Genomic DNA, 25,482 nt, shown 5'->3' on the forward strand with positions numbered 1-25,482 from the left:
TAGCGACCAATATATTAAACACCACTTTAATTAATTAATAAAGGATAGTGAAACTCCATGTTATTTCTCCATATACACTAATACAGTCAAAGGTGGATGACTGCTATTACTCTTAATTTTTGAAAAAAAACTCGTATATCTAATCATTGTGATAATCTAATATAATTTAAAATATAAACTTAATTGCTCCGTTAATTAGTTAAACTGTTTTTAATCAAGGTTTGTGAATTTTTAAAATTCCAATTTATATTGATAGATGGCGGGTCTATAGCCCAATTTATTTTTGCCTACTTGCTTACTCCAAAGAGAATATAGGAGAGGAGTGGAACCTCCCCCGCTCCACAAGCGTAAATAGTTATGTCTCGCCTAAATTATACTAGCGGTACGAGGGAGTTTCCGGCTCAGTCGCGCCACCTACGATATCATTTAAAGTCTCAAACGGAAATGCCTCGGTACTGCGCGTTGAAGATGCCTCGGTACTGCGCGTTGAAGATGCACGGTAGAAAAGAGTCACAAGTTTTGCCCCATTTTCCACTCCTCTCCTATATTCTCTTTGCTTACTCGGGAATATGGCCGCCGGTATAGTGAATTGTTTACGTCAAAAATATGTAATTTGTCACGTTCACCGCATTAAAATTAAGGCATTCTAAATTAGTTATGAAATACAATAAGCTGTTGAAAACTATTTAAAGGTAACTATTATTCACTAAACTTTGCGATCTAAGCTGAGTTTCTACCGGTAAAAATGTTAAAAAAAAAAAAGAAACTGGAAGCCAAGGCTAATTAAACATTTTATGCCTACTACTCCTAACCTTCCTTATCAGCAATAATAATTTAATAGGGCGAAATTGTAACGTATATTTTTAATATTCTAATAATTTAAATTGGTTTTATTTAATTTTATTTAGAATTACTTTGATAAATCAAAGTTAGTATTAAATCCCGGGCAAAATGTATGGACCTGGTTATGACAGATACGTGGATTCTTCAACCCTCTCCAAAGTCCAACAGCAGTATTGGTCAACTAAGCAAGCTGTGCTTAGAAAACTGGGGAAGAAAGAAGATGAGTGTATCGTTGCTAGCGATGCCGAACTTGATTCAAAGTTAGAGGTAATAAATCCTTTTTTAAGAAACTTAAAAGTTCCTTATGACTTATCCTTACTTGGAGTGTATTTATATTCACCCACCAGATGTTTCGAGCTATACAGGACTCTTGTGCCAATCTTATGAGGGTTTTAGAACTGTATCAAGATAAATTATTGGGTAAGTAATCTTACAACTACTTTTGTATTGTGTTTGGGTACAAGTTTAACGAGTTGGGGGTTATTTTACATGGTAGTTTTGGCTCAAGAAGAGAATTCTACCGGGAGGTTTTTGAAGGAATGTGGGAAACAAGATAAAACTAGGGCTGGAAAGATGATGATAGCCACGGGGAAAACTTTAAGCTATACTGCTCAAAAAAGGCTGGATCTAAGAGGACCATTAGTTAGACTCTATCAGGAGGTTGAAACCTTTCAAATTAGAGCAATAGCTGATACTTTTATCACTGTGGACAAAATGGAAAAATCCAGAACAGTTTATCGGGGAAATTTGATGTGGATGAAAGATATTTCTCAACAACTTGACCCTGATATGAATCGTCAACTTGACAAATTCAGAAAAGTGAGATTGCAAAGGATTTTATATAAATATTTTTCTAAAAACAAATTTGCAAATAGGTTCAAGGTCATGTTCGAAAAACTAAAGTAAAATTTGACAAATTGAAAGTTGATACCCTTCAAAAGGTGGATCTCCTTTCAGCTTCCCGCTGTAATATGTTTTCACACGCCCTCGTGTCTTATCAAAACACCTTACTTCAATTTTGGGAGAAAACTTCCAAAACTATGGCCACTGTCGCTGATAGCTTCAAAGGTTATCAACACTATGAATTCAACATGCTAAAAGAATTGACAGAATCCAGCAAGAAATTAGCCGAAGAGACATCAACTTCCCTTCAACTTGATCTTGATGAAGATGAGGAAGAAGATAAAGACAAGTAAGTAATCTTCACGGAGTTTACATTAAGTTATTATTTTAACAGTGGTGTGCGAGTCCCGTTTTTTCGGTTTTGAGCCGAGTCCGAGTATCGAAACTAATTTCTTATCGAGTATCGAGCCGAGTCTCAAAAATACTTTCAAGTATCGAGTATTTAGATAGGTCAAATTTTGTTTGTTCTTTCGAGTAATTATCGAGTCTCAAATATTGACTTGTCGAGTAGCAATTTTGTAAATTTCTTGAAAATAACGAAGATGTTCAACTATCTAATATCTAACTAGTTCAAAAAGATTGTTAGTGATCAATTTAACATTGAACAGGTGATTTTCAAAATAAATGATCACGAACTCATCGTCTGCTATAGTTGTAAGCCTCGGACTCGAGTATTTAAAATGTTAAAAAGCTACTCGAATCTGTCTCGAGTATCTCAATGCGTTGTTATCGAGTATCGAGTCAAGTACTCGCACACCCCTGACTTTTAATATTGCTTGTACATTACAGACTTATATTTTTCGATGCCGAATACCGGGATGAAGCTGATGAATCTGAAAAGAAAGAAAAATCAAAGGGAAATGGGAAAAAGAGTGATAGTTTGCAAAATCTTTATAATTCCCCTGCCAAAAGTTTAAATGTGGCTTCGAAAAAAGAAGGGAAAGCTGAATCTAAACCGGATTCTATTTTAGACGAGTCTCCTTTATTGAATTTAAAAGATTTACCATCAACAAACCCACCTCCACCACCAACAAAACCTAATCAAACTAAAAATGCCTGTAAGTTTCCACTAAAAGTGTAAAGAAACAACTTAAAGGGAGGGTGAAGTAGAAAATCAAGTGATTTTTTATCGATTCTTCTACTAATTATAAGAGCAGTCTGCATAGTGAAACATTCAGGAAATACCTCCGAATGATTTTAAAATTCAAATTAGGTTCAGATTTTAAGGATAATTTTAAACTGGGACTTCCGACCAATCGCGTAACGCCCTGCCTTCTTGTTAACAAAATTCTCGTGGCACGTTCCGTGTCGAATGAAATTTATCACGAGATTTGATAAAATTCGCGCGCAACGTGATAATCGTGGCGCGAGACATGGAACGTGCCACGAGAATTTGTTAATAAAAAGGTAAGGCGTTACGCGCATAGATGGGCACTATCATATCATTTGATAGTTTTACCACTTGATACGATAGAAAACTAAATCTGCCCCAATCAAAGTATCAATTTTGATAGTTATTTTCGAGAAAAATTTGAATTATAATGATCGATTGAGTTTGATAGCTTAGAAAGTGCACTCGAAGTTGATATGATTCATTGATTCGTTGAAATCTTCTAGAGAAAAATATCGATTCTCAACGTGATCTGGCTACTAACCCCATCTTTTAGAAATCATAAAAAATGATAGGCATTATTCCTTGAGAAATATATTGATTTTTTGAGTGATTTTATTTGGCGACATCTGTTTTCTGATTTGATTTTAAAAAAATTATGAGCTAATCTTTGATAGGCAATATTGATAGTTATGAAAATTTCTGGAAAGATAAGTCGTTTTTTGAATGATATCGAAGTTTTTAATATATTTTAACGTTAGCAAGTGTAGGTTTATTCTATAAGAAGATTCTGTACTTGGTGGTCGTTATAACCCTCTCAAACAAATAAATAAAAATAAAATAAACGATGGTTCAACAGTTCAAACTGTGAAGACGGAGCTTCTTGTATATAGAAGCTCCGTGCTGTCACTGATGTGAACGACTACTCGAGGAGGAAGAACGATTCCACGAAATCATCCAAACGTAGAAGTAGATAAATTAAAGTGTAGATTTTCTGATTTTTATTACCCACAGTTTTTAATTGCAATTTTTGCCTTTAATTATTATTAGTTAACCGTTTATAGTAGATGGTTTAGATTAAATCAAGGGCGAATAATTTTAAAAATTATGAAAAGTAGCTTTTGAACTATAGACAGTTAAAAGTCAAACTTGAGAAATGAGATTATGGAAATTATATGAATATATGAAAATATTAGAAATTCTACAAAATCAGGAAATATCAGGAATCGATTAAACAGAGTAAAATTAGGTAGAGACCAAATCAGTTTGATCGAAAACAATCAAATTTAAAGTCCGAAAATTAAATAATCGATTAATTTAGTCGTCCCTAAAGATTTCAATTTGATTTGATAGGCAAAAAATCTATCTAACAATGAGAGCCAATCTAACATATTGAAGGAAGATTTGATAGTTTCACCATCTATGATTTGTTGAGAGGGAAAAAATCTATCTAACAAATAATGCCCGTCTAAAATATAGCTAGAAGAATTGATAGTTTCGCCAAATATGATAGTTTTGAGAGGAAAAATATCTATCTAACCAGCAGTGTCAGTCTAAAATATAGTCAGAAGAGTTGATAGTTTCGCTATCTATGATAGTTTGAGAGGAAAAATATCGATCTAACCAGCAATGTCAGTCTAAAATATAGTCAGAAGAGTTGATAGTTCCGCCATCTTTGATAGTTTGAGAGGAAAAAAATCTATCTAAGAAGGAGTTCCACTCTAAAATATAGCCAAAAGAATTGATAGTTTCGCCATCTATGATAGTTTGATAGAAAAAAAATCTATCTAAAAAGGAGTGCCCAACTCTGGTTACGCGATTGGTCGGAGGTCCTTCTTTAAAATTATCCTTAAAATCTGAACCTAATTTGAATTTTAAAATCATTCGAAAGTATTTCCTGAATGTTCCACTATGCAGACTGGTCTTAAAATTAGTAGAAGAATCGATAAAAAATCACTTCACCCTCAATTAATTTAATTTACAAAACTAAGTATTTATAAAACAGGGCAAACTGATCTCTTGACTGGAAACCCAGAGATTGACGACTGCGATAAAGATGATTTAACTCTTTTAAATGATATCCTGAATGGTCCTTCCTCTGGCTTCCAAAATATGGGTCTCCATCCTCAAGGAAGCTTTGCGGCTGATTGGCAAGCTGCTTTTGGTGATCAGTCACCTACTAAACCAGCTACAGACTGGTCATTATCAGCTGAGGAGTTTAATTTTGAAGGGCAAGAATTGACCACCACTAAGGATGGCTCGGCATCAAATGTTAATTCCGAAGCTGATTTGATCATGAATGGTGATGAGTGGCAAAAGAACCCAGCCGCTACTGATCACAATAGTGGACAAGGATTTCTTCCATCACAGCTTTTACAGATGAATTCGTCTTTCGCAGCCTGTTCTATTGGAGAAGGTGGTAAGTATTTATTCTGTGGTAAGGCAAGGGTTTTTTTTTTTTTTCGTGTACTTTCTTTGTTGGAGCCTAGAATTGGTTCCATTATGATTTTGAACCCATAAACTTCCTTTAAATCTAACATTATTGTAAGTAAAGGATTCATACAAACTTGGGAATACTCAGGGAAATAAATAGTTTACAAAAAACTCAGGGAAATTAAGAATTTTTAATAAAATTCAGAGAAATTTCTGAGGATTGAGTAAGTTTGCTCTGAAGAGGTTGCTGCCACTATTAAAAAACTCCTTGTTATTATGGGGAAAAAACCTTGAAAACTCATGGAAATATATGGGGGAAAAACCTTGAAAACTCATGGAAATATATGGGGAAAAAACCTTGAAAACTCATGGAAATATATGGGGAAGAAGCCTTGAAAACTCATGGAAATATGGGGGGAAAACCTTGAAAACTCATGGAAATATGGGGGGAAAACCTTGAAAACTCATGAAAATATATGGGGGAAAAACCTGGAAAACTTAGGGAAATATATGGGGAAAAACCTTAAACTCAGGGAAATATATGGGGGAAAAACCTTGAAAACTCTGGGAAATATATGGGGGAAAAACCTTGAAAACTCTGGGAAATATGGGGGAAAAAACCTTGAAAACTCTGGGAAATATGGGGGAAAAAACCTTGAAAACTCTGGGAAATACGGGGAGAAAAAACCTTGAAAACTCTGGGAAATAGGGGGGGGGGAAACCTGGGAAATATATGAGAAAAAACCTTGAAAACTCTGGGAAATACGGGGGGAGAAAAACCTGGGAAATATATGGGAAAAAACCTTGAAAACTCTGGGAAATATGGGGGAAAAAACCTTGAAAACTCTGGGAAATATATGGGGGAAAAAACCTTGAAAACTCTGGGAAATATATGGGAAAAAACCTGGAAAACTCTGGGAAATATGTTTTCCCAAAAAGTTGTATAAAAATTCACTACAAAACACAAACATTTTCTTAATAGCTGCTAACAATATTCCTTTGCCGGCCAATTCTATCACACCTTCCTCTATGGATAAGTCTAAAACTAACTCTTCATCTAACCCAAAGCCAATGTCAGCCGCCCCTCTATCAAAAAAGGTCTGATATTTTAAACTAACATTCCTTTCCTCTCCTTTCCATAATCTAACACATAAACTAACATACATAATCCAGAACAAGAAAGACATGAGTGCTTGGTTCAATTTATTTGCTGATCTTGATCCCTTGGGGAATCCAGATGCTCTTGGATTAAAAGCGGGCCTCAATGATGACGATAGAAGTTGTTAGAAGGGTTTCTTTTATTTTTAATTGAGACATTTATAGCTTAAAATATTAATTTATGATAATTTAGTAATAATATTGAACTGCCAGTGAAGTTTAAAAAGAAGTATTTTTAATGAGGTAACTAAAAAACCATCTAAAGAATTTTTAAAAACTTGGCATTTATATCTTTCAATGGTTTAATGGTTTAATTATAATTAATTTTGAGGTTTGTGGGTTTACTTGTTTTTTAAGCATTTATATTATGATCTTTATTTTGTTTTTCAAATAATAATTTCTAGTCATATTTTCTTTGTTATTGGGGTTTCTTTAAAGTACTTTTATTTGCTTATTAATTTACTAATTCTATATTGCATGGTGGTCCTATATATACACACACAAATATATCAAAAAACACTACAGAGTATTATAGTATAATTTAAAATTAGGCCTATAAAATTATTGTAGTAATATTATGTGACTCTAGTCAAATCCATTTTTGGAGAAAAAAATACCTTAAAACATGTTGGTATATTATTGTGAATATCAAAAGAAAGAAAGAAAAAAATAAATTTGGAAAATTGAAATTTTTGCGTTTGAAATTTCCCGCCAAAATTTGAATCGTATCACGTGACTTCTTGGTGCAGTGGCGGACGGCCTGAAATAAGAAAAATTTCTTATAGGACATGTGCCCCCTTTGACTGGAAAATTTATAGGACATTGTCCACTGGAGTGCGCATAAATAGTGTCCCATCTTCATACTCAAGCTATCAAAACTTTGGAAAAATTTACTAATCAAAATGTCCAGTGACCCTCTTAGTTTTAAAAAAAAATTATGGGACATTTTAAAATTTTATTGGACAATGTACAGTGTCCTGCGCTTATTTTCCACCCTGACATTGAGTGGCTGAGTCGGCTCTGTTTCTGTCGTCTGCTAGTTTACGCGATTTCTAAAAAATGCAAACAACGTGGCTTCTTTTATAACGGTTTCTCTTTTAATACTTAAATCATACTGTGTTTGCTTAAATGGATATAATTTCGTCTGGATACATTCACTGAAGATGTTTTGGATGTTTTCAGGAATCTTCCAAATTCGTAAGTACTTAAACATGTTATTTGGGGTTTTTGTCATCGTGATCGGGTATGTGCCATTGTTAACTGGAGTCGGGACTTAAGCCTTTGAATGTAACTATGTTGATAGCTGGGAAAAATGCAATGTTAATATTTAGCGATGATTTGCATATTTCGAAATCAACGATGCAAATAAGCAGAAACAGGTTTTGTAGATCTAAAATAAACTACTCGAGTTAGTCAACAGTTAAAGGTAAACCAGTTTCCTAAGTCAGAAAAAACCAGTTAGTGAAACTAATTTTATTCAACATTACACTAAGCCTAAATTTTAAAATGTTCATATCAATGAAGGGCATCCTCGCGTAAAGTATCCAAAGTTGTCCTTGTAAATTTTGTAACTTTCATTCGACCGGATCCTTGTTCATTAGTACGCATTCGATCTCCCGTTTTTAAGTTCTTAAACCATGGAAAAGTATTAGATGCTGCGAATTTCTTTGGCTGAGAACATTCATTAGAAACTGGTAAAATAGGTACATGAGCTTCATATGAAGTCGAACAAACAGAACTTGTTGAAGAGCCCTCGTTAGGCATAGCCTTACCAAAGACCATACTTTCTAAGTTATTTGGCACTGAGGTGTAGGAATGTTTCGATTTGACTAAAGTAACTTCATGCCAATTTGTATCTTCGTTTGGATTTGTTTCATGGTTCAGAGTAGCCATTGACGAATTGCAAGACAAAAGATTCTTAGCTTTGAAAGGGTTTTGGTATTTCCTCGATTCAAGTGAGCTCACAGTATCAGTGCTGGTTCCCGGGAATAATTTTGTTAATTTCTGTTGCCTAACGTCACTCGGAGTTTCCACAGTGTTGATTTCAGCATCAGCCTCCTTCAAAGTTTGCGTTCCCGCATTCTGAGTTGAGCTTTCTTTAGCAGGAATAGTGCCTATCACTTTGGGTCGCGTGTCCCATTTGTCCCACCAATAAGTGCCATCATTTTGGTTGTTGTTGATCTTTGGACCATATTCTTCTTCGTCGTCTCTGTATATCTCGTCATTGTAGTTATACTGAGTTAATTGTCGGTCAATCTTATTGATCTCTAAGTTTTGGCTTATTTCGTTGAAGTAGTATAGAGTTATGCCGAGCACCGTGACAATTAACATCAGCATGGATATGATCAGTATCGCAAAAGCAATAGTCAGATTGTACGTTTCTTCGTCGGTTTTCACTATAACATAACGTTCCGATTCGGATTTAGTCTCAATATTTCTATGCGCTGCTTTATAATCCTCATCTCGCATGGCATTAAAAGGACGATTATTTTGTCTACTAACTTCATAATTGCCATCTTCCACGTCAATTTTAAGGACTTCCCATCGTGGCTCAACCCTACGACGTTTCAGAGTGTGGTTTTGGGATTTAGGAATGCTGAGTTGAGGTTTAACCATAATTCTCATGAATTGATTGGACTTGTTGCTGTTTTTCATCTCTTGTTGAGATATAGCTTTTCCAACTGTTGACGGCTCCAAAACTAAGTGCAAAAACACCAAAAACACTAGGACATACGAGGACATTTAGGCAACCTGGAAATTAGGCCTCACTACATGGTAGAGACACGCGCACGCGACTGCTAGTGAAGAAATGCGCGTGAAAATAAATGCCACGATTTTTGTTAAAAAACGATTTATTACAACACATTCAACAATTTTAAAATTGGTGTTGGAAAACACAAACATTTTTGGTATTACCTAGAAGCTTTGATAAAAATCTAATGGATTGTAGACATGGTGAACTAAATACAATCCTTCAATTTATAAATCTTATACGTGTACACAACCGTGAAGTTAAACTGGCAAGAGCTTCGAGACTTTACTTTCCTTGACTCTGTGGTATTGCATTAAATGTTTTTCCATGTCGGCAATGGAAGTTGATACATTGTCACATAACTCGCATACTAGTTCCATATTGCTTTCCAAGCCATCCAGGTCATCACGATCGATGGCACCATCTTCCTCTTCGTTCATTGGGTCTTCCGTTTCTGTCATGGCATCATCATCGTCCTCGTGTGCCAACTGCTTTAGCAATGTCTCGGCAATTTCCTCAATGGCGCTCTCTTCTTTCTCGCCCTTAGTTGGCGACTTCTTTCCGTGGTACAGTTTCATGTGGGTGCTCAAACTTAGTTTATCCGTAAATGTTTGCTTACAAACCCGACACATTTCGTGCGAGGTTTTATGCGTTCTTTTCATGTGGTGCGACAAACTCCAATTGGCCACGAAGGCTTTGGAACATATCTTGCATTTGTAAGGTAGGATGCCTTGATGACTGTAGGAATGTTGCTTCAAACTGGAACGAAAGCGGAAGGTTTTGTCGCATTCTGTGCATTCGAAAGGTCGCTCGTCAGTATGGACCACTAAATGCGCTTTAAGTTGCGAGGGTTTAACGAAGACTTTGCTACAAATGCTGCATTTGTTGTCGGGGAAGATTCCGTGAACTTTTAAATGGGCTGCAAGGGCGCAACCCGTTTGGAAAGACCTTTGACAGAAGTCACACTGATGGGTAGCTGACTTCTTCTGCTCATTCGTTCCTGCATCTTCTTTCTCTCCCCCTTCTTCCTCGTCCTTTTTGACTTTGCTAGCTTTTCCACTACTCTTTTTCTTGGAACGGAAGTGAGTCTGTAAATGGAACTCTAGGAATTCTTCCGATTTCAATCGTCTTTTGCAGACAAAACACTCGAATGGTAGTTCCTCCGTTTCTTCGCTCTTGTCGTGAACGTTTTCCTGATGCGCTTTCAACGCTGATTTACTGCAAACTTTGGTCCCGCATAACTCACACTCTTCTTTGACTTGGTCCGCGCTTATCTGGAGTTTAAATTCATTTTGTATGCTGTACATCCTGAAAGATAATTACGAGTTATTGTTTAATTACCTGATCTTTTGCGTCAACATTTTTGCTATAAATCGCCATGACGTGTCTCCAATTGTCGGCTGGTTTTCGCATCTTGTTACAAAAAGTGCATTTGGCCCTAAATTATGCAATAACAGCATTAGTAACGCGAGTGCATTGACAAGATTGAACTATTTCGTTATATGAATTACTTTTCACTTCGTCGGTTAGACCGTTTAATCTTGTACTTTTTAATTGTCTTTAGAGTCGTCTTCAATTCTTGATCGCCATTATTTGTTTCCATTACTTTGTAGGCTTCATTCTTGTTTTTAATCTTCTTGATCTTTAAGATGGTCTTCAAAGGAGCGTCTTGCTTCATGGGTTCGTCTTGGTTTACTGTTTCCTTAACGTCCATTTGACTCGCAGCGTCCGTCGGTATTTCCTGTTCTTGCTTAATGGCGACGTATGGTTTAAACCTGACAGTTTTTTTGTGACTTGGCCCGACGTAAACCAATGCTTCTTTGCTCCTCTTTTTATAATTACCCTTCGCGAAGTAAATATCCTCAATTTCGGGTGGTAATTTTGTCACCTTGACGTAACACTTTTTAAATTTAGTCATGTCCCATTTGCCGTTTTCATCCGGTTCGGGTAACTTTTTCGTCGGTTCCTCCTCTATCTTTTCTTCATTGGGCTCGAAATGCGAGTACCACATTTTTCTCTTGGCATCATTACCCAGTTTAGGTGATATCTTGACTCTGGCTTTCCTGGGTGGTGCTGGTTGGTCGGGTTTAGTTTCCGGTGGTTTAGGCTTGCCGGCGTCTGCCTGGCTAGTTTGATTGTCGGGTATCACAAACATGACTCGTTCTTCCTCTCGGGAAGTGGCTGTTGTAGTTATACTAATCGTTTTCTGTTGTTCAGAGGCAACAGTCTTTTGGGGTGCGTTGAGAAGCTGTACCAATGGACTGTTAGGTTTATCCACAATTGGCGTTAATGTTATATTCTGCAACGTAATTGGTATTGTGACGGGGGTTGTTGTCACTGTTACTGGCCTATTTTGAAACACTGCCGTAGATGATACTGCACTATTTTGAACCAGTGGCGTAGGAACTGGCCTATTTTGTACAACAGGTGTTGGTAATGCTCTGTTTTGAACCACGGGGTTTGATACTGGCCTATTTTGAACAACTGTGGAATGAGTAAAATTCATTTCTGGATTCTTCAGCATCTGGACCAACTTCGGATGTTCTTGCAAATTGTTTTTTGGCGGTTGTACGCCGCGATCTAGTAACTGTGACAAAGTTGGCGTTATAATGTTGCCTTCTTTCCTGTATATATTAGTTCCAGCTCCGCCATTGGTTGGTTGCTGTGTTACTTGGCTATTGGTCGGCGTGACGGTGGACCTCGTTATGGTCATACCGTTGCTCGTAAAATTTGGTAGATTGATGACGCGAGTATTGTTCACTGACACCGCTTGATTATTTGGAACAAGTAGAGGAGGGCTGTTTAACTGCATATTTTGAGTCACAATGTGCTGCGGTTGATGTTGTTGGCTGGTGTTATACATCGCAGCCTGATGATTGGGTGCCAACATCGTACCGAGAGTTGGTTGCGTCGATACATTGTTAATCAACTGTCCTCCGTGTATGACCGTCAATGTTTGGTTGTTTATGTTCTGCGTGGTACCCAAAGGTTGGTTATTGTTCAAGTTGGCTGGATTTTGGCTTCCCTGTAAGTAGCTGGCGTATGAAGGAGGCGGGCCGTAGTTGCCATATCCATTGGGACTAGGTTGAGCCACTCGCGTCTGTATTATTTGGTTGTATCCATTTTGTTGCGGATCAAAGCGATTCGGTTGTTGAATGGAAGGAGCTTGTGGTACTGGTTGAGTGGTGGCCGCAAACGAATTGGCCATGGACGTGTTGCCGCCATTTGCAAAATCCACCACTATTCCAGTGTTCATAACGGGGGACATAACCGGCTGGTAAACCGTAATCCCTCTGGGTACCTCTTGCAGGGAAATGAAGGTATTTGTGTTTGTAGCCGGCTGATGGTAACTCTGCGTCGTTTGAACAAACTGTCTTGAATTATCCTTCATTACCAACGACTGCAAAGCCTGGCTCCAAATCGCGTCCTTTTCCCGCGTCATCATATCCTGCTCTGTATACCCGTAGAAATTCCTGTCATGGAAGAATATGGCGGGGAAATGAGGTTAGTATCTTGTGCGTCTGCGCGATAACACGGGCCAACGCGTAAACCCGCTGGCTGCCTCACGCCCTATTTTCTGATAGAACCAGAATTAACCCTTGACGGAAAAATACTCGCGTAGAACCCAATGTAAAAATAAATGGGCGTTCAATTTCCTCTCCGAGCTGCTTTTTTTGACAACCCCCGTCTGGCATACTTTCCCATCGTAAAATGCTAGCTAAGGCGTATTAGAATTTAGAACGCTTCCAGAGATAAAATACAGAAGGCAATTTTTTCGGCTGGGTCGTCGACACTCGGCCGTATTTCGCCTCTATACGTTCCTACCCAACCGGTTTGAGAACTTTTGTATCGCTTGAAGAGCTACACAAACACACATCCTATTTCGTATAGTACAACTAAAAAAAGTTTTTCAACGCTCTATTGCCATTCCCCTTAAACGAAATGGGAACAAAATCGCGCGATATTTTTTCCACATAAATAATCTTTTTGAAATATCATTTTCCGTTTATCTCTCTCTATCGAGTTTCGATAGTTTAACAAACAACAAATAACTCGGAACTATCTATCAGAGTTTAAAGTTTACGATACCTTAGATTAAAATAATCGTCTGATTCCTTCATGGTTATTTCCTATTAGCTCATTTCAAAAAATTGAATGACATCGCGATAATAACATCGTATTCCGCAAAGTAATTTATTTATTTCGCGAATCGGGGTTAATAACTGATCAGAAATGTCAACAAACCGCACACGCGGTGGCGTGTAGTTGACTACCCTCCCCGGTTTTGACCGAAACAAGGCGGTGGTAGCGACGTTTTACAACCCCATTTTTAATGAAAATACGAACTTTTCAACTTCTTTATCGTACGGCTGCCAATAAAATCCTGAACAACCACTACTCGTTGGGGAAAGCGTGAAAATATCGCTGACTCAAGGACGACACTCGCGCAACGCACTCACTGAAACAGCTCGATAAAAGCTTAGACTGAAAAGAGCGGAGCGACTAGTGGAAAAGGAAAACCTATTCTAACGGCTGAGATAAGCTAGGTTAGGAAGAACGTGGTTAGGGTTTGGCAAAGTTCCCGTCACCCCCTGTTTCTGAAAGTTGGTTCGGTCCATCCGGCATCTGGCCCTAATCTATGGATTCTACCATGCATTTGGCTTTCGACGGCGCAGGATCCAATCTCCGGGGCTGCGGCTTGGAATGCACTTTACCCCTCCCCTTTAAGACCCTGGCTGTTTTCCGTAGATACTGGATGGCTGTACCCTGTTACGCGTTTTGCAATATCCTGCACGAACAAGAGAACTGTTCGGAGAGAGGGAGTATTCTCTTCGAATGGCTGGCACATTGCCCAAACGCCAAGATATCGTTATCCGTCACTGGGGTTGGGGGAGGTATTAATGGATGACAAGTTCTCCCCAGCTGCACGTAATACTCAACTATTCAGGGACAGAACTGCTTTTACCATGTCCACGATCTTCTTGATTCATTATTGATTTTCCTGCCAATGAAAATTCCCCCTCTGTCCGAAATAGACTTGTCTTTCGTCTTTTTACCGTGTTAAATGTACTTTTCTGCGTAGGATCGCAATGTGGCATTGTGCCCACAAGCTAATCGAAGTCTTAAACTTTCCACGCCCCAAAATGTATAAAATATTTTATTTCTTCTCTGTGGAAGGTTTAGTGGGTGGGCGAATGACTAAAGCGGATAAGGGTTTTTCTAAAAGTGGCTGAGGAGTGAGAATACAGTCATAGGGGCGACAACCTCTGAGGATTGGATTATTGGTTGATTGCGGAAAAGTTGGGAAATTCTTTCAAAATTTTGAGTTTCCAAGGGTGGGAAGGTTGGAGAAACTGTAGACTGATCCAGAAGGCACTGGAAAACGGGAGAGTTTGAGGCAAAACGTTGCGGAAAGTTGAGGGGTTGTGAAATTGAGGAAAAACGTTGCGGAACGTTGAGGGGTTATGAAATTGAGGCAAAACGTTGCGGAAAGTTGAGGGGTTATGAAATTGAGGCAAACGCTGCGGAAATTGAGGGGTTATGAAATTGAAGCAAACGTTGCGGAAAGTTGGACTGAGAAATTGAGGCAGAAGTCATTGAAAGGTCGAGAGATTGAGGAATTGAGGCAGAAGTCATGGAAAAGTGGAGGACTGAGGAATTGAGGTAGAAGTCATGGAAAGGTGGAGGTAATGGGAGGTTGGAACAGAAGTCGTGGAAATGTGGAGGACTGAGAAATTGATTCAGAAGTCATGGAAAAGTGGAGGTACTGGGAGATTGAGGTAGAAGTCATGGAAAAGTGGAGGTAATTGGAGGCTGGGACAAAAGTCATGAAAATTTGGACTGAGAAATTGAGGCAGAAGTCATGGAAAAGTGGAGGTACTGGGAGATTGAGGCAGAAGTCATGGAAAAGTGAAGGTACTGGGAGATTGAGGCAGAAGTCATGGAAAATGAAGGTACTGGGAGATTGAGGCAGAAGTCATGGAAAAGTGAAGGTACTGGGAGATTGAGGCAGAAGTCATGGAAAAGTGAAGGTACTGGGAGATTGAGGCAGAAGTCATGGAAAAGTGAAGGTACTGGGAGATTGAGGCAGAAGTCATGGAAAAGTGGAGATGCTGGGAAGTTGGGACAGAAGTCATTGAAAACCCGAAAATTCATGGACGAACTAGGCGCAGATAATTCCGGATTATAACTGACTGAAAAGTCACGAGTCGCGCCACGTGTGAAATTCGTCAAATAGCTCAATAAGCCATTGGAAAACCGGATAATGATTCCGAATTAGAACTAATCGATACAGGACAAACCTCAAATTTTCGCAGCGGAAAATTTCTTAATATAATATTTGATAGGCCTCTAAAACAAACATTATCACTAAATCGAGCTTTGCCCTTGCATTTTCAGATAAGATAACGCTCATTAATTATTTATTCGGTTATTGCTCCGAACATTGACCCCCCCCCCCCCTTTGCAAGCTTCGTATAGAGCCTGAAGCTAATAATGAAATAGCGTTTCGCGTTCAAGCTTTGCCTATACAAGTAGTGTTTTAATGCGTCAAACGGCCTGGAATTCATTCGAAAACGCCGTTCGTTCCTGTGTATCCGTGGTGTACGTTGTTATGTTTTGTAAAATGATATCGAACTAGCGTGGGTTTTTGTTTTGAAAAGAGAGAGAGAGGTAAAAGTATGTGTGTTTTTCAAAACACAAAGGGAGAAACCATTGTATTGGAGCTAAAATTGAGGATGTTCATAATATTCCTTAGAATAAAATGCGCATTTGTCTAGCACTTTAGACAATGGAATTGAAATCAAGTTAACGACGTACGCCTCTTCATTTATTGGCTCTATGCCAATTGTAATCGATGGACTTTGAAATTTGGAAAGGGTTTTTAAGAACATCTAGCCATAATCCTGTTCCAAGGTTTCGTTGAATAATCTTCAATATTTGCATTTTTGGCTTTTTTTTTCTTCCAAATTTGTTGATTTTCAATTTAGAAATCCTTTTATCGGAATAATCAAGGCCTACATTTTTTCTTGATTTTTTTGCTCAGTTTCTAAGAGAATTTCTCATTTGTTTTCCCATTACGTTCCCCATTCGTTTCTACCGGATTTTATAAATATTTAATGAACTCTTGTGATCATAATAGTCTTGCCCTATTCTACAATCTCTCTGAGTTCTAATAATCTTTTTGCTTCATTTTCCTTTTCGGCGCCATACAGCTACATTAACAGTAATGGTTCCCTATTTAACGACGTGTTTGGCGTTACTGACAAATGAAAAATATCTTTGAACGTATTTTAAAATAGAGATTTTTCGGTGGGGAAGTATCCATACAGGATGAAAAGCTATTTTAAACTCCTGTGTATTTTCTATGGCGCCTGTAGAAATGTTATACCCGCAATACATGAATGAATTGCTTTCAATGTTCAAGGAAAAGCCTACGTGAAGCATGATATTTGTATTATTTTCAGTGTTGACCCATCTGATAACAGTTTTATCTATCGTAGTTTATTTATTAACTAATATTTGACTACACGAGTTTGCTAATGTTGATAATCCTCAGTTCTTTAAATATTTTAATTTGCATTAAGCAATAGCAGGAAATTATAAAGTGGGTACGGGGAATTCTTATGTCCGCCGTGTTATGATTAAACATTGGTCGGGTTCTCTAGTAAAACCGTCAATAAGCTCCTCCTACATTTATAAATATCATAGCGGAACAATAATAATTCAGAATATAACTTGACAATAATTCGTGTTCACAAAAGGAACTAGTAAAAACTCCTCCCCTCTCTCAGCTTTAACTTCAGTGTAGGGCCGGAAATAATAAAAAAAATTTATAGGACATGTGTCCAGTGACCCCCCCCCCATTTGACTGGAAAATATATTGGGCATTGTCCACTGGAGTGTGCATAAATAGTGTCGCATCTTCATAGTCAAGCTATCAATACTTCGGAAAATTTATTGGTCAAAATGTCCAGTGATCCCCTTAGTTTTTAAAAAATTACGGGACATTTTAAAATTTTATTAGGCAATGTCCAGTGTCCTGTGCTTATTTCCGGCCCTGCTTCAGTGTAATGTTTACAGGTTCTCTGTGAGCCAATTACCAGAAATACATGTATTTCAGCAATTACTGATTCAAACTGAACTGCCAGCCTATATCTGTGCCTACCAACGGCCTGGGAACCCGCAAAAACCCGGTTCAGTGAAACATATTAATTCACGCTTAGCTCTACGTAGCCCTGCATTGCCATTACGGCATGCCTATTGCCTATTTTGCAGATTGTTAGCAGTTGTTTTAGCCCCTATTCTGCTATTTTTCTACCTCTAATTAGAGGATATCATGACGTAGTATTTACATTCCCTTATCACCAACTGAACGCGCGTGTTTAACATCCATCAAGTCCAAAGTCGAGTATCTGATACCATCATACCGTTCTAGCCTGTTAGCAAGCTGTCACTATCAACATTTACTTTAAAACTAACACATGTGGTTCTACCGATGGGAAAATATTTATTTGGACGCCGTCCAACTTGTTAGTTCCTCCCATCATTTCCAAGTACTAACGTTACGTTTTCGTTCTTTCTGTGTGTTTGTTCAAAAGATAAATAAAGCAGCTTCAACTCGAGGACCCTATCGCCCTCTCTAGGAGTTGGAACAAGTTCCCTCCAAGTATTTAGAAACGATATCGAGAGAGTCGCGTCGGTCGCTCCACCAACCGAGACGGAGAAAATAAGAGAATTTCGTAGAACCGAAGCGATATTTCTAGCTTTACAGCTTCAACATGAGCACCTTTTTGGGTATCTTAAAGGAATACCCCAACCTTTCCGTGGACTATTTTAGAGACAAGGCTTTGGAAACTGATGTAGGAGCGTATTTTTTATCGCATTGCCATACAGGTAAGGTTTTAAAACCTAAATAAACGCTAAGCCTATTTTGAAGCTCGCGACCCAGAAATGTTATAACGCGGATAACCGGGGGAATAGATATCCATGGGGTTACGCAACCTTTTTTCCCCACTTAAAATGCGTTGATTTTAGCGCGTGTGAGTGACGTCACTCCTTATTTTTCCTGTCCACCAATTACGAAACGCGCTAGAGTAATTAGGGGTGGAAATCCATCCGCCTTTTTGTTTAGTTTCTAACACCCTTAACCAAAATGTAAAGAAATTAAGTACTTACATTTTACACGTGGTTGTGAAATGTTCATGTTTGAAGGCTGTTGAAAATATCAACAAATATTGGATTTTGGCGCGATAAGTGCTAACTTTCCCGCGAAAACCGAGATACGGTCCTCTTAACTGTTTAGCGACTTTAGCCTCAGGTTGGTTGGAAACTTCAGGTTGTATGTTGGATATCAACTCAAGTCCCATAGAAAGGAAAGAGAAAGAATTCCCTCAGGCAATGGGCGGTCCAATTTTCTGACCCCTCTATCGTTCCTCCATACAAAAAAAATTCTAGTTTTCTAAGGTGTACCCCCAACTGGGCATACACCAGCAAAGCTGCCTTCATTTTCAAGGTTTTTTTCTTTATTGGTATAGAAGAGGGATTCTTATCTCTCTTTTATCATACTGGGGGGAATGTACTGTAGATGTGGTAGGGTATACCAGGGTTGTGACAATGCGCCAGCTGACACGTGTTTTTCTTCGCTTTCTCTTTATTCGCAGACCATATGCACGGTTTGAAAAACCCAGCCTTTGAAAATAGGTTAAAATTGGGTGGAAGGTAAGAAAAATTTATTGGCTGAGTCCATTTTGGAATCGATTCTTTTTTTTTTTTTCTTTTCTTTAACGAAAATCCATGAAACCTATTGATATTATTAGACAAAGTACGCATTTGTACTTGTCCAAAATCAGTCAGACCTTTCTCGAAAATGACGCGAAGTACAAACATCTCAAACCTTACATGGTCGCGTTGCCGGTTAATGAACCGGTTACAATTTCGCTGTTTCCCAGCGAAGACCCTGAAAAGGTAGATCTATCGACCATAGACCATTCCATTATTAACATGGGTGAAGAGAACTTTACAGGGCGTAGGGTGTGTGTAGCCTCCCGCGTGTAGTGAACTCTGGCTTCGTGTGGCGTTGCCAGGTTGCCTCTTGGCGAGTCTGAAGAAGACACCCTCCCCCCTCCGCCGCGCGTTGGTTTCTCTATAAGTAATTTCAGGAACGGTCTATTACATTAATTACTGGTGGGGAAGTGGAGAAACCAACAGACTGGCGGGAGGTTCGCCTCTTAGCTTAATTACCTCGCGCCAAGACGAAGCCCGAGTTTACCATAGAGCTATATCAGTTGAAGGGGGGGGGGGGAAACGTCACAGTTGGGCCTGCCAATAAACGGAGCTGGTTTTCAGCCTCCATCCGTGCGGGCCGCTGAAGAACTCTATGCTAAATTTCGCGCAAAATAAGGCGCCTGGGTGGGGACTGGCGAAACCCCGTCTCAAAAGCACTCCATTCCCCCGAATTGAAATAGCTCTATAGATAGTTTTCACACGTGGAGGATTCATACCATTTACACCAGGAAGCCGGGCTATCTGGAGGACAAAAGCAGACGAGTTTTTGTCCGCCAGATAGTCCGGCCTCCTGGTGTAAATGGTATGAATCCTCCACGTGTGAAAACTATCTATACGCGGGAGGCTAGCCAACTCGCACTGCCTCTAGTGGTGCATGCTTCTTAGCGCGAGAGAAATAACCTAAGAAGGCAGACCCCTGTGGTATTTGCTTCTCTTCTGGTATTACTGGAATGGTCTATACGTATAAAAACACGAATATATTCGTGATATTAATAACGTAAACTCACTTTTGATCCGCAAACAGAGCAAAGAAGTAGTCGTAACTTTATTACAAGCCGGACATTGTCCAGGTTCAGTTATGTTAGTATTTTGAAAATATATAGACAATTTTCACTGTGAGCCCGCGAAACTTTTTCCCGCCTTTGTCAAGGATTTCAATTGTCTCAAACTTGCTTGTTCAAGAGGCGGAAGAGGTTTCGGGTGACTTCCATTCAGAATCAGAAAGAGTTTCCGAAGTATTATTTATATTTGTGAAAAATTCAGGTTTCTGTTTGAGGGAAAAAATGGGCGTGTCTTGTACACTGGTGACTTTAGACTGACATTGTCAGATTTGGAATCGACTTCGTTCTTACTGGACGAACTTGGAGAGTTAGTAGATTATACTTAAATATTAGGCCTATCACCGGCAAAGGTGTGTACTATTTTGTGGTAAAACCTATTTAGAAAGAAAAAGATAGACAACTTGTACATAGACACCACCTTCTGCAAACCAGACGCCTTTTACATACCGGACCGTAATGACAGTCTTACCGCAGCCTTGGATATCATTAAACCTTGGTTGAAAGATAAAGGCAACTATGTCCGAATTATATGTAGCGCCCAATATGGATACGAACGATTTTTCATTGGGCTTAACGAATCTTTGGGAACAAAGGTTTGAAATGTTTCCTTTCCAATGCCGCCGAAGTATTAACCGCAAACGTCTATAGATTCACGTCAATGACGCAAAATTCCATCGATACGATGGTGTCCCCGAAATTCAAAATGTTTTGACTATTTTGCCTCATGAAAGTCAAATTCACGCCTGTACTTGGTCGAAATCGGGTCAAAAAACCGAAAGTGACGATGAGGCGGATGACGTGTCTGCGAGTTATAAATTGCCTTGTGGTTATAAACCAGACACTCAGGTAAGAGTTGTTCATTCTTCTGGTAGATACTTACCTCTTACGTGAACCATGGAACGAAAGAGGTCACGGTTTAGTTTAATGTTCAATATTAACGCGAGCTATTCATGGTAGATGCGAGTGTTACATATCAAACTAAGCGCCATGTGGTACACCCAGCACGTTAGTATAAAAGAAATTAGTTGTCGAACTAACGATTGCAATTTCTACCGAGTTTGTTACTCTATGCATTCGTCTTTGGAGGAATTGCGCGATTTTGTTTTGTACACTCAGCCCGTTTCCATAACACCTAATGTCGTACCTAAAGGCGTTGATTCTGGTACTTTGGTAAAGTGGCTGAGGAATCCTCTGCCAAAGAGCGAACCAGAAGTAGGCGTTGAATCGCCTCCCCTTCTGGGTCATCTAAAACTACCTCTAATTACCAAATGTAAGTTGTATGGTAGAAAGAACTACTCTTTATATTGTCGCTAGTTTCTTGGCTTTGCCCAAATTTCCCTTCTTTGCTCATCATAGTATATTTCTTCGTAATTCCCGCATTTGCCCTTTGACCCACGTGTGTTCATGGTGACGTCCCGAATAATTTACCTGTAAATCTTTTTACGTGTTACTAGCGATTGATACTATCGGTAACGTTGTGACGTCACCGGAGAAAAGCATCTACAACTCTAGTCAAGAGAGCAAAGAAAATTACGAGAGTGAACTTGACTTGAGTGGTGTCGAGGACAATGGTCCAATGTATATTAAAAAGACCCCTGTCCATAACCCGTGTAGCCCCGAATGGTGTTTCGAAATGACCCCGGAAAAGGACGCGCTACGAGTACCTTCAAGGTTATCGGAAACCTCAGACATTCCATTAAAAATTAGACGAAATTCTACTCTAGATGAAGCCCAAAACGTGCAAAGTCAAAGTTCAGAGGTAAGCGCGTCACCGGGAGACTCTGGTCTTAAAGACAGCCAAAATATGCTAGAAAGTCAGGTATCGGAGTTGAGTTCAACCGCGGATGACCCAGTTTTACAGGAGACTCAAAATTTTGAATTAGACGAGGTTTCGGGATTACATTCAACAACGGGTAAAAACGGTCCTCGGGAAACTGAGAAACTTGAGCTTGAAAAAGATGCGAATTTAAGCTCTACTGAAAAAATGGATCTTAATGAAGTGGCCGAAACTATTTGTAATTTAGTCTCCGTGGCAGATCATTTAGAACGACCCGAAGGTCAAGTGACCACCAACGCGCTTGAACTTTGTAAATTATCGCCCTTAAACAATAACAATACGAGTCCGTCCGGTGACGGTGTACAAATTGGTGGTGAAATTTTGATCACGGAAAACGGTTGCTTAGACGCGTTGGTGTCTAATAACGTAGAACTTAGTGATGAAATATCAACGACGGAAAACGGTAGTAACTTGCGACTTAATCAAATGTCTACGTTAATTTCGATGGCGAATAACCACGAAATACCATCAACCACGACGGAAAAACCCGATGAAGAAGAAAGTATTGCAGCCCAAAACGGAAACAACTCGGAAGTAGATGGTGGGGAAAATCTTCCCGTGACTGAAGTTTTAAACGGTAAAGACAACGAGGAAGCCCAAGGACCGGAAAAACGCGTGGAGATTGATGCAGCGCGTGGGTTGGACGGTTCCGATTCGTCTTTAACTTCCGACGGAAATTCTTTGGATAAATCGGAAAACAGAAAAGAAAATGACATATACTTAAGCCTAGCCGAAGGCCCATCGGACAGTGGTTCCTGGTCCGAAGATTCGCGAGCTATCGATACGTCCACCTTGAACTTACAAAAACGATCGCGCGACGATAACCTTGATGTACCTTCAAAACCCAAACGCTCGAAACACGCGGATCCCTTTATGTCCAATTACCAAAACGATCTCGAACAGAAACGACCGGGTAACCCTTTAAATAACGGACATACCTCGGGCAGTCCCGATGAACTTAGTGAAGATTCGGATTCTGTAGTCGAATGTTACGAATCGGATGAAGAATATGACTCCGAATCTAATGATCAGGTCAAGTCAACCCCTGTAAACCGCAGGACATCGTTTGAAGTTGTTGACTTATCCAGTTCCGATTCAGTATCTAACTTAAACGACGGTTTTTCCGATGAGGACAGTGATAATTCGAATCGCGGCGATGGTACAGTCGCAACTTCCGGTTATCCCCAGTCTGATTCGGACGCGACACCGGAAAAGATAGTAAATGAAAATGGTGACGTTAATCGTGCCCAGAACAGCTTGTTTCCTCAAAATGATTCGGATGTCGAAGTGATAACTTTAGATTAAACCAAAGAAAAAAAAAACCAGACGAAAATACACCTACACGAGTCAGTCATTGAGTTTATCAAAATATATTTACATAAACAACATATACACTATCATGCCCATTATGTAATAAATCCTGCAGAATGTACGGGAATTATTTTAATCTTTTAAAGTTGTATCATTTTAACCATGCAAGTTGTAATTAAAATACTACAAGTTATATTATGCCTAATTTATTTCGCAATGCGAGGGGAGCGAACTTCGTACGGTGAGTATAGGATCTTTACTTGTTGTAAATTTTGGCGGTAATTGTGCATGAAATATTAGGGTGTTTACAAATTTATGATATTGTAGCTCAAAGTTCGTCGTGTTGTTTAATACCAAGCCAAAAATCGTCTATATTTTTAACATTGTCCCAGTCGACTAAATACCACCATTCTTGGATGTATTTCGTCCTTTGATTACGATGTTTTAAGTAGTAAGCGTGTTCCCAGACGTCGATAGCCAAAATAGGGTATAGTCCTTGACTTAGAGGTGAGTCTTGGTTGCTGGTTGTCACGATCTTGAGTTCTCTCGGGTTCTTTTCGTTCTTCTTGTTGCGACACAACCACGCGTAACCTGTAGAGGTATTTATGTTATGCTGGATAGGCACGCGAAAGATGATGTGATGTACTGACCTGAACCAAATACACTTTGGGCAGCGTCAGAAAAAATGTCTCTAAAGTGTATGAATGACCGGAAGTAGGTCTTGATATCGTCGGCAATAGGTCCACGAGGCCAGCGGTCTTCACCTTGAGAGTTTGGTGACAGACACGCCCAAACCAGCGCGTGATTAACGTATCTAAATACGCAAACGAGAACCTCGCTCAACTAAAAATATAATATATATATTCGCGTATGCAAACTATTACCCTCCTCCGTAATTTTTGATGGGTTCCCGAAACTTTGGAGGAATGTGGCTCAAATTACGCAAGATATCAATAATAGACACCCTAATTGACATTCTATCCTGTTGAAAAGTTAAAAGGTGGTATTTTCATCCAAATTGTACCACGCTCTGTCTTAGTCTTACCACAGCCCTTCTCCATTCTCTTAAAGCGTTATTCATATTTTCGGTGTACTTGGCGTGATGTCCCAGATAATGACCCTTTAGCGTCTCGCTGTCCATATAAGGCTCCAATCCTTCGTACCCGAAAGACAAAGGTGGCAATTCGTACTCCAAGGAGGGTCGGTCCAGACCGTAATAAGGAGGCGCGATGCCTTCCACCAGATTCTGATGTCGACAACATAACGATAAAAGGCATAGAAAAATACCAAGACTCACTTTGGGGGTCCGCATTTCTCGTTAAAAAGAAACTTCAAACTATGTCTTCATTTGATTCTTGTTACGGTGGTGGTTATTATACCACCTCTACGGCCTAACGAGGTTGTGTTTCGCGCTGATTTTCTGGGAAATTTTCGGTGCTTTTAATTTCGTAACATCTTGAAGGGTTTCTACCGGCACGACGCCATTTTCCTTCGGACCCTTTGTGATTCGGTATTGATCGAATTTATCCTCGGCCTCTAAAGATAGTTTTACTTTCGCGCCGCGTGGGTACAATGTTTGAACTGAATTAAGACACTTGACGTCCAATATAAACATTATTCTAGGATCCAGCCCATATTCCGGGAAATATAGCGGTTTCAACCTATTGCGCAAAGGTTGATTCTCAGATGGGATAATTCGTTGTTGGATCGCGTTAAAACTATTTTATACCAAAATTTCCTTGTTTGGGCGAATTAAGACAGCAAATTATAGCCAGTTTATTTTTCAGGAAAATTTTAAATAAACATTTAACATAGTTGTCATTTAGTACCAAGAGTCCGATAAGAAACGAGGGGATGACTTTCAAGGGTAGAATTTTTGATTTCTTATTGGGTCAGGAATTTCCTAAAACGGAGTGTCCCATATAAGCGGTTTCTAATATCAGCATAAGTTCATAAGCTATGTTCCATAAGTTTATCACTGGTTACTGAGAGCTTGTCATGAAGTGACGTAGGTGAAACGTCATAGATACTCGTAATTCTGATGGGGCGCGGTCGCTGGTCAAGGTTTAGTACAGACTACATAGGAAGATGGAAGTCCTGCAAAATTAACCACCGAGTGTAGGACTTCAATTCTCGCTTCCGTCGTTCTCCCTGGAACTAGCTCGAGCTGTAAAGTCTCTAGCATTACGAAGTATAGGTACTTATGGAACATATCTTATAAACTTATGATATCAGCTATTGTCAATATTGTAGCTCTCATAAACAGCCCATTTCATAACTACGATGA

The 25,482-nt window shown here is 39.1% G+C and overlaps 4 protein-coding genes across 6 annotated transcripts; 2 read left to right on the top strand and 2 right to left on the bottom strand.

Annotated features, from left to right (window-relative positions):
- Window positions 1–541: 541 nt before the first annotated feature.
- ICA69 (islet cell autoantigen 1-like protein) lies at window positions 542–7,137 on the top strand. Its single transcript, XM_089845319.1, has 9 exons — window positions 542–692; window positions 909–1,110; window positions 1,191–1,263; window positions 1,340–1,662; window positions 1,719–2,035; window positions 2,536–2,804; window positions 4,863–5,276; window positions 6,273–6,388; window positions 6,464–7,137. Exons 2-9 carry the CDS (start codon window positions 952–954, stop codon window positions 6,575–6,577), a joined length of 1,785 nt encoding a protein of 594 aa, XP_089701445.1. The 5' UTR covers window positions 542–692; window positions 909–951; the 3' UTR covers window positions 6,578–7,137.
- Window positions 7,138–7,442: 305 nt separating this feature from the next.
- Window positions 7,443–23,388, top strand: LOC149653970 (uncharacterized). The gene is made up of 10 exons (XM_089845312.1): window positions 7,443–7,645; window positions 17,801–18,095; window positions 18,863–18,920; window positions 19,019–19,166; window positions 20,011–20,066; window positions 20,250–20,354; window positions 20,430–20,640; window positions 20,696–20,893; window positions 21,005–21,317; window positions 21,502–23,388. The coding sequence occupies exons 2-10, from the start codon at window positions 17,981–17,983 to the stop codon at window positions 23,187–23,189; spliced, it is 2,892 nt and encodes a 963-aa protein (XP_089701438.1). The 5' UTR covers window positions 7,443–7,645; window positions 17,801–17,980; the 3' UTR covers window positions 23,190–23,388.
- On the bottom strand, window positions 9,283–14,204 carry LOC149653971 (uncharacterized). 3 transcript variants are annotated; one of them, XM_089845308.1, is made up of 4 exons: window positions 13,290–14,204; window positions 10,712–12,673; window positions 10,542–10,638; window positions 9,283–10,474 (listed from the first exon to the last, which is right to left on the bottom strand). In XM_089845308.1, the coding sequence occupies exons 1-4, from the start codon at window positions 13,319–13,321 to the stop codon at window positions 9,461–9,463; spliced, it is 3,105 nt and encodes a 1,034-aa protein (XP_089701434.1). In that variant the 5' UTR covers window positions 13,322–14,204; the 3' UTR covers window positions 9,283–9,460. The 3 variants fall into 3 exon arrangements, with proteins under 3 accessions (XP_089701434.1, XP_089701436.1, XP_089701437.1); XM_089845310.1 differs by having other exon boundaries at window positions 13,548–14,201; XM_089845311.1 differs by lacking the exon at window positions 13,290–14,204 and adding an exon at window positions 13,026–13,223.
- On the bottom strand, window positions 23,226–24,999 carry LOC149653972 (uncharacterized). Its single transcript, XM_089845323.1, has 5 exons — window positions 24,925–24,999; window positions 24,241–24,856; window positions 24,080–24,177; window positions 23,846–24,009; window positions 23,226–23,786 (listed from the first exon to the last, which is right to left on the bottom strand). The coding sequence occupies exons 2-5, from the start codon at window positions 24,505–24,507 to the stop codon at window positions 23,524–23,526; spliced, it is 792 nt and encodes a 263-aa protein (XP_089701449.1). The 5' UTR covers window positions 24,508–24,856; window positions 24,925–24,999; the 3' UTR covers window positions 23,226–23,523.
- Window positions 25,000–25,482: the final 483 nt, after the last annotated feature.

This window comes from Phalangium opilio, unplaced genomic scaffold (genome assembly GCF_054372755.1).
Source record: "Phalangium opilio isolate 3A_F unplaced genomic scaffold, DU_Popi_V2 ptg000079l_1, whole genome shotgun sequence".
Classification (NCBI taxonomy): Eukaryota; Metazoa; Arthropoda; class Arachnida; order Opiliones; family Phalangiidae; genus Phalangium; species Phalangium opilio.

Coding starts and splice junctions, on each gene's coding strand:
- LOC149653970 (XM_089845312.1), top strand. CDS start 17,981: ATGAGCACCTTTTTGGGTATCTTAAAGGAATACCCCAACCTTTCCGTG. Junction 18,096..18,862: donor TTTATCGCATTGCCATACAG/GTAAGGTTTTAA, acceptor CTTTATTCGCAG/ACCATATGCACGGTTTGAAA. Junction 19,167..20,010: donor CCAGCGAAGACCCTGAAAAG/GTAGATCTATCG, acceptor ATCCGCAAACAG/AGCAAAGAAGTAGTCGTAAC.
- LOC149653971 (XM_089845308.1), bottom strand. CDS start 13,321: ATGAAGGAATCAGACGATTATTTTAATCTAAG. Junction 12,674..13,289: donor GACGATTATTTTAATCTAAG/GTATCGTAAACT, acceptor CTTCCATGACAG/GAATTTCTACGGGTATACAG. Junction 10,475..10,541: donor ATGTTGACGCAAAAGATCAG/GTAATTAAACAA, acceptor TTTAAACTCCAG/ATAAGCGCGGACCAAGTCAA.
- LOC149653972 (XM_089845323.1), bottom strand. CDS start 24,507: ATGCGGACCCCCAAAGTGAGTCTTGGTATTTTTCTATGCCTTTTATCG. Junction 24,010..24,079: donor ATCAAAAATTACGGAGGAGG/GTAATAGTTTGC, acceptor TTGCGTATTTAG/ATACGTTAATCACGCGCTGG. Junction 23,787..23,845: donor CCAAAGTGTATTTGGTTCAG/GTCAGTACATCA, acceptor ATACCTCTACAG/GTTACGCGTGGTTGTGTCGC.
- ICA69 (XM_089845319.1), top strand. CDS start 952: ATGTATGGACCTGGTTATGACAGATACGTGGATTCTTCAACCCTCTCC. Junction 1,264..1,339: donor GTATCAAGATAAATTATTGG/GTAAGTAATCTT, acceptor TTTACATGGTAG/TTTTGGCTCAAGAAGAGAAT. Junction 2,805..4,862: donor TAATCAAACTAAAAATGCCT/GTAAGTTTCCAC, acceptor TTTATAAAACAG/GGCAAACTGATCTCTTGACT.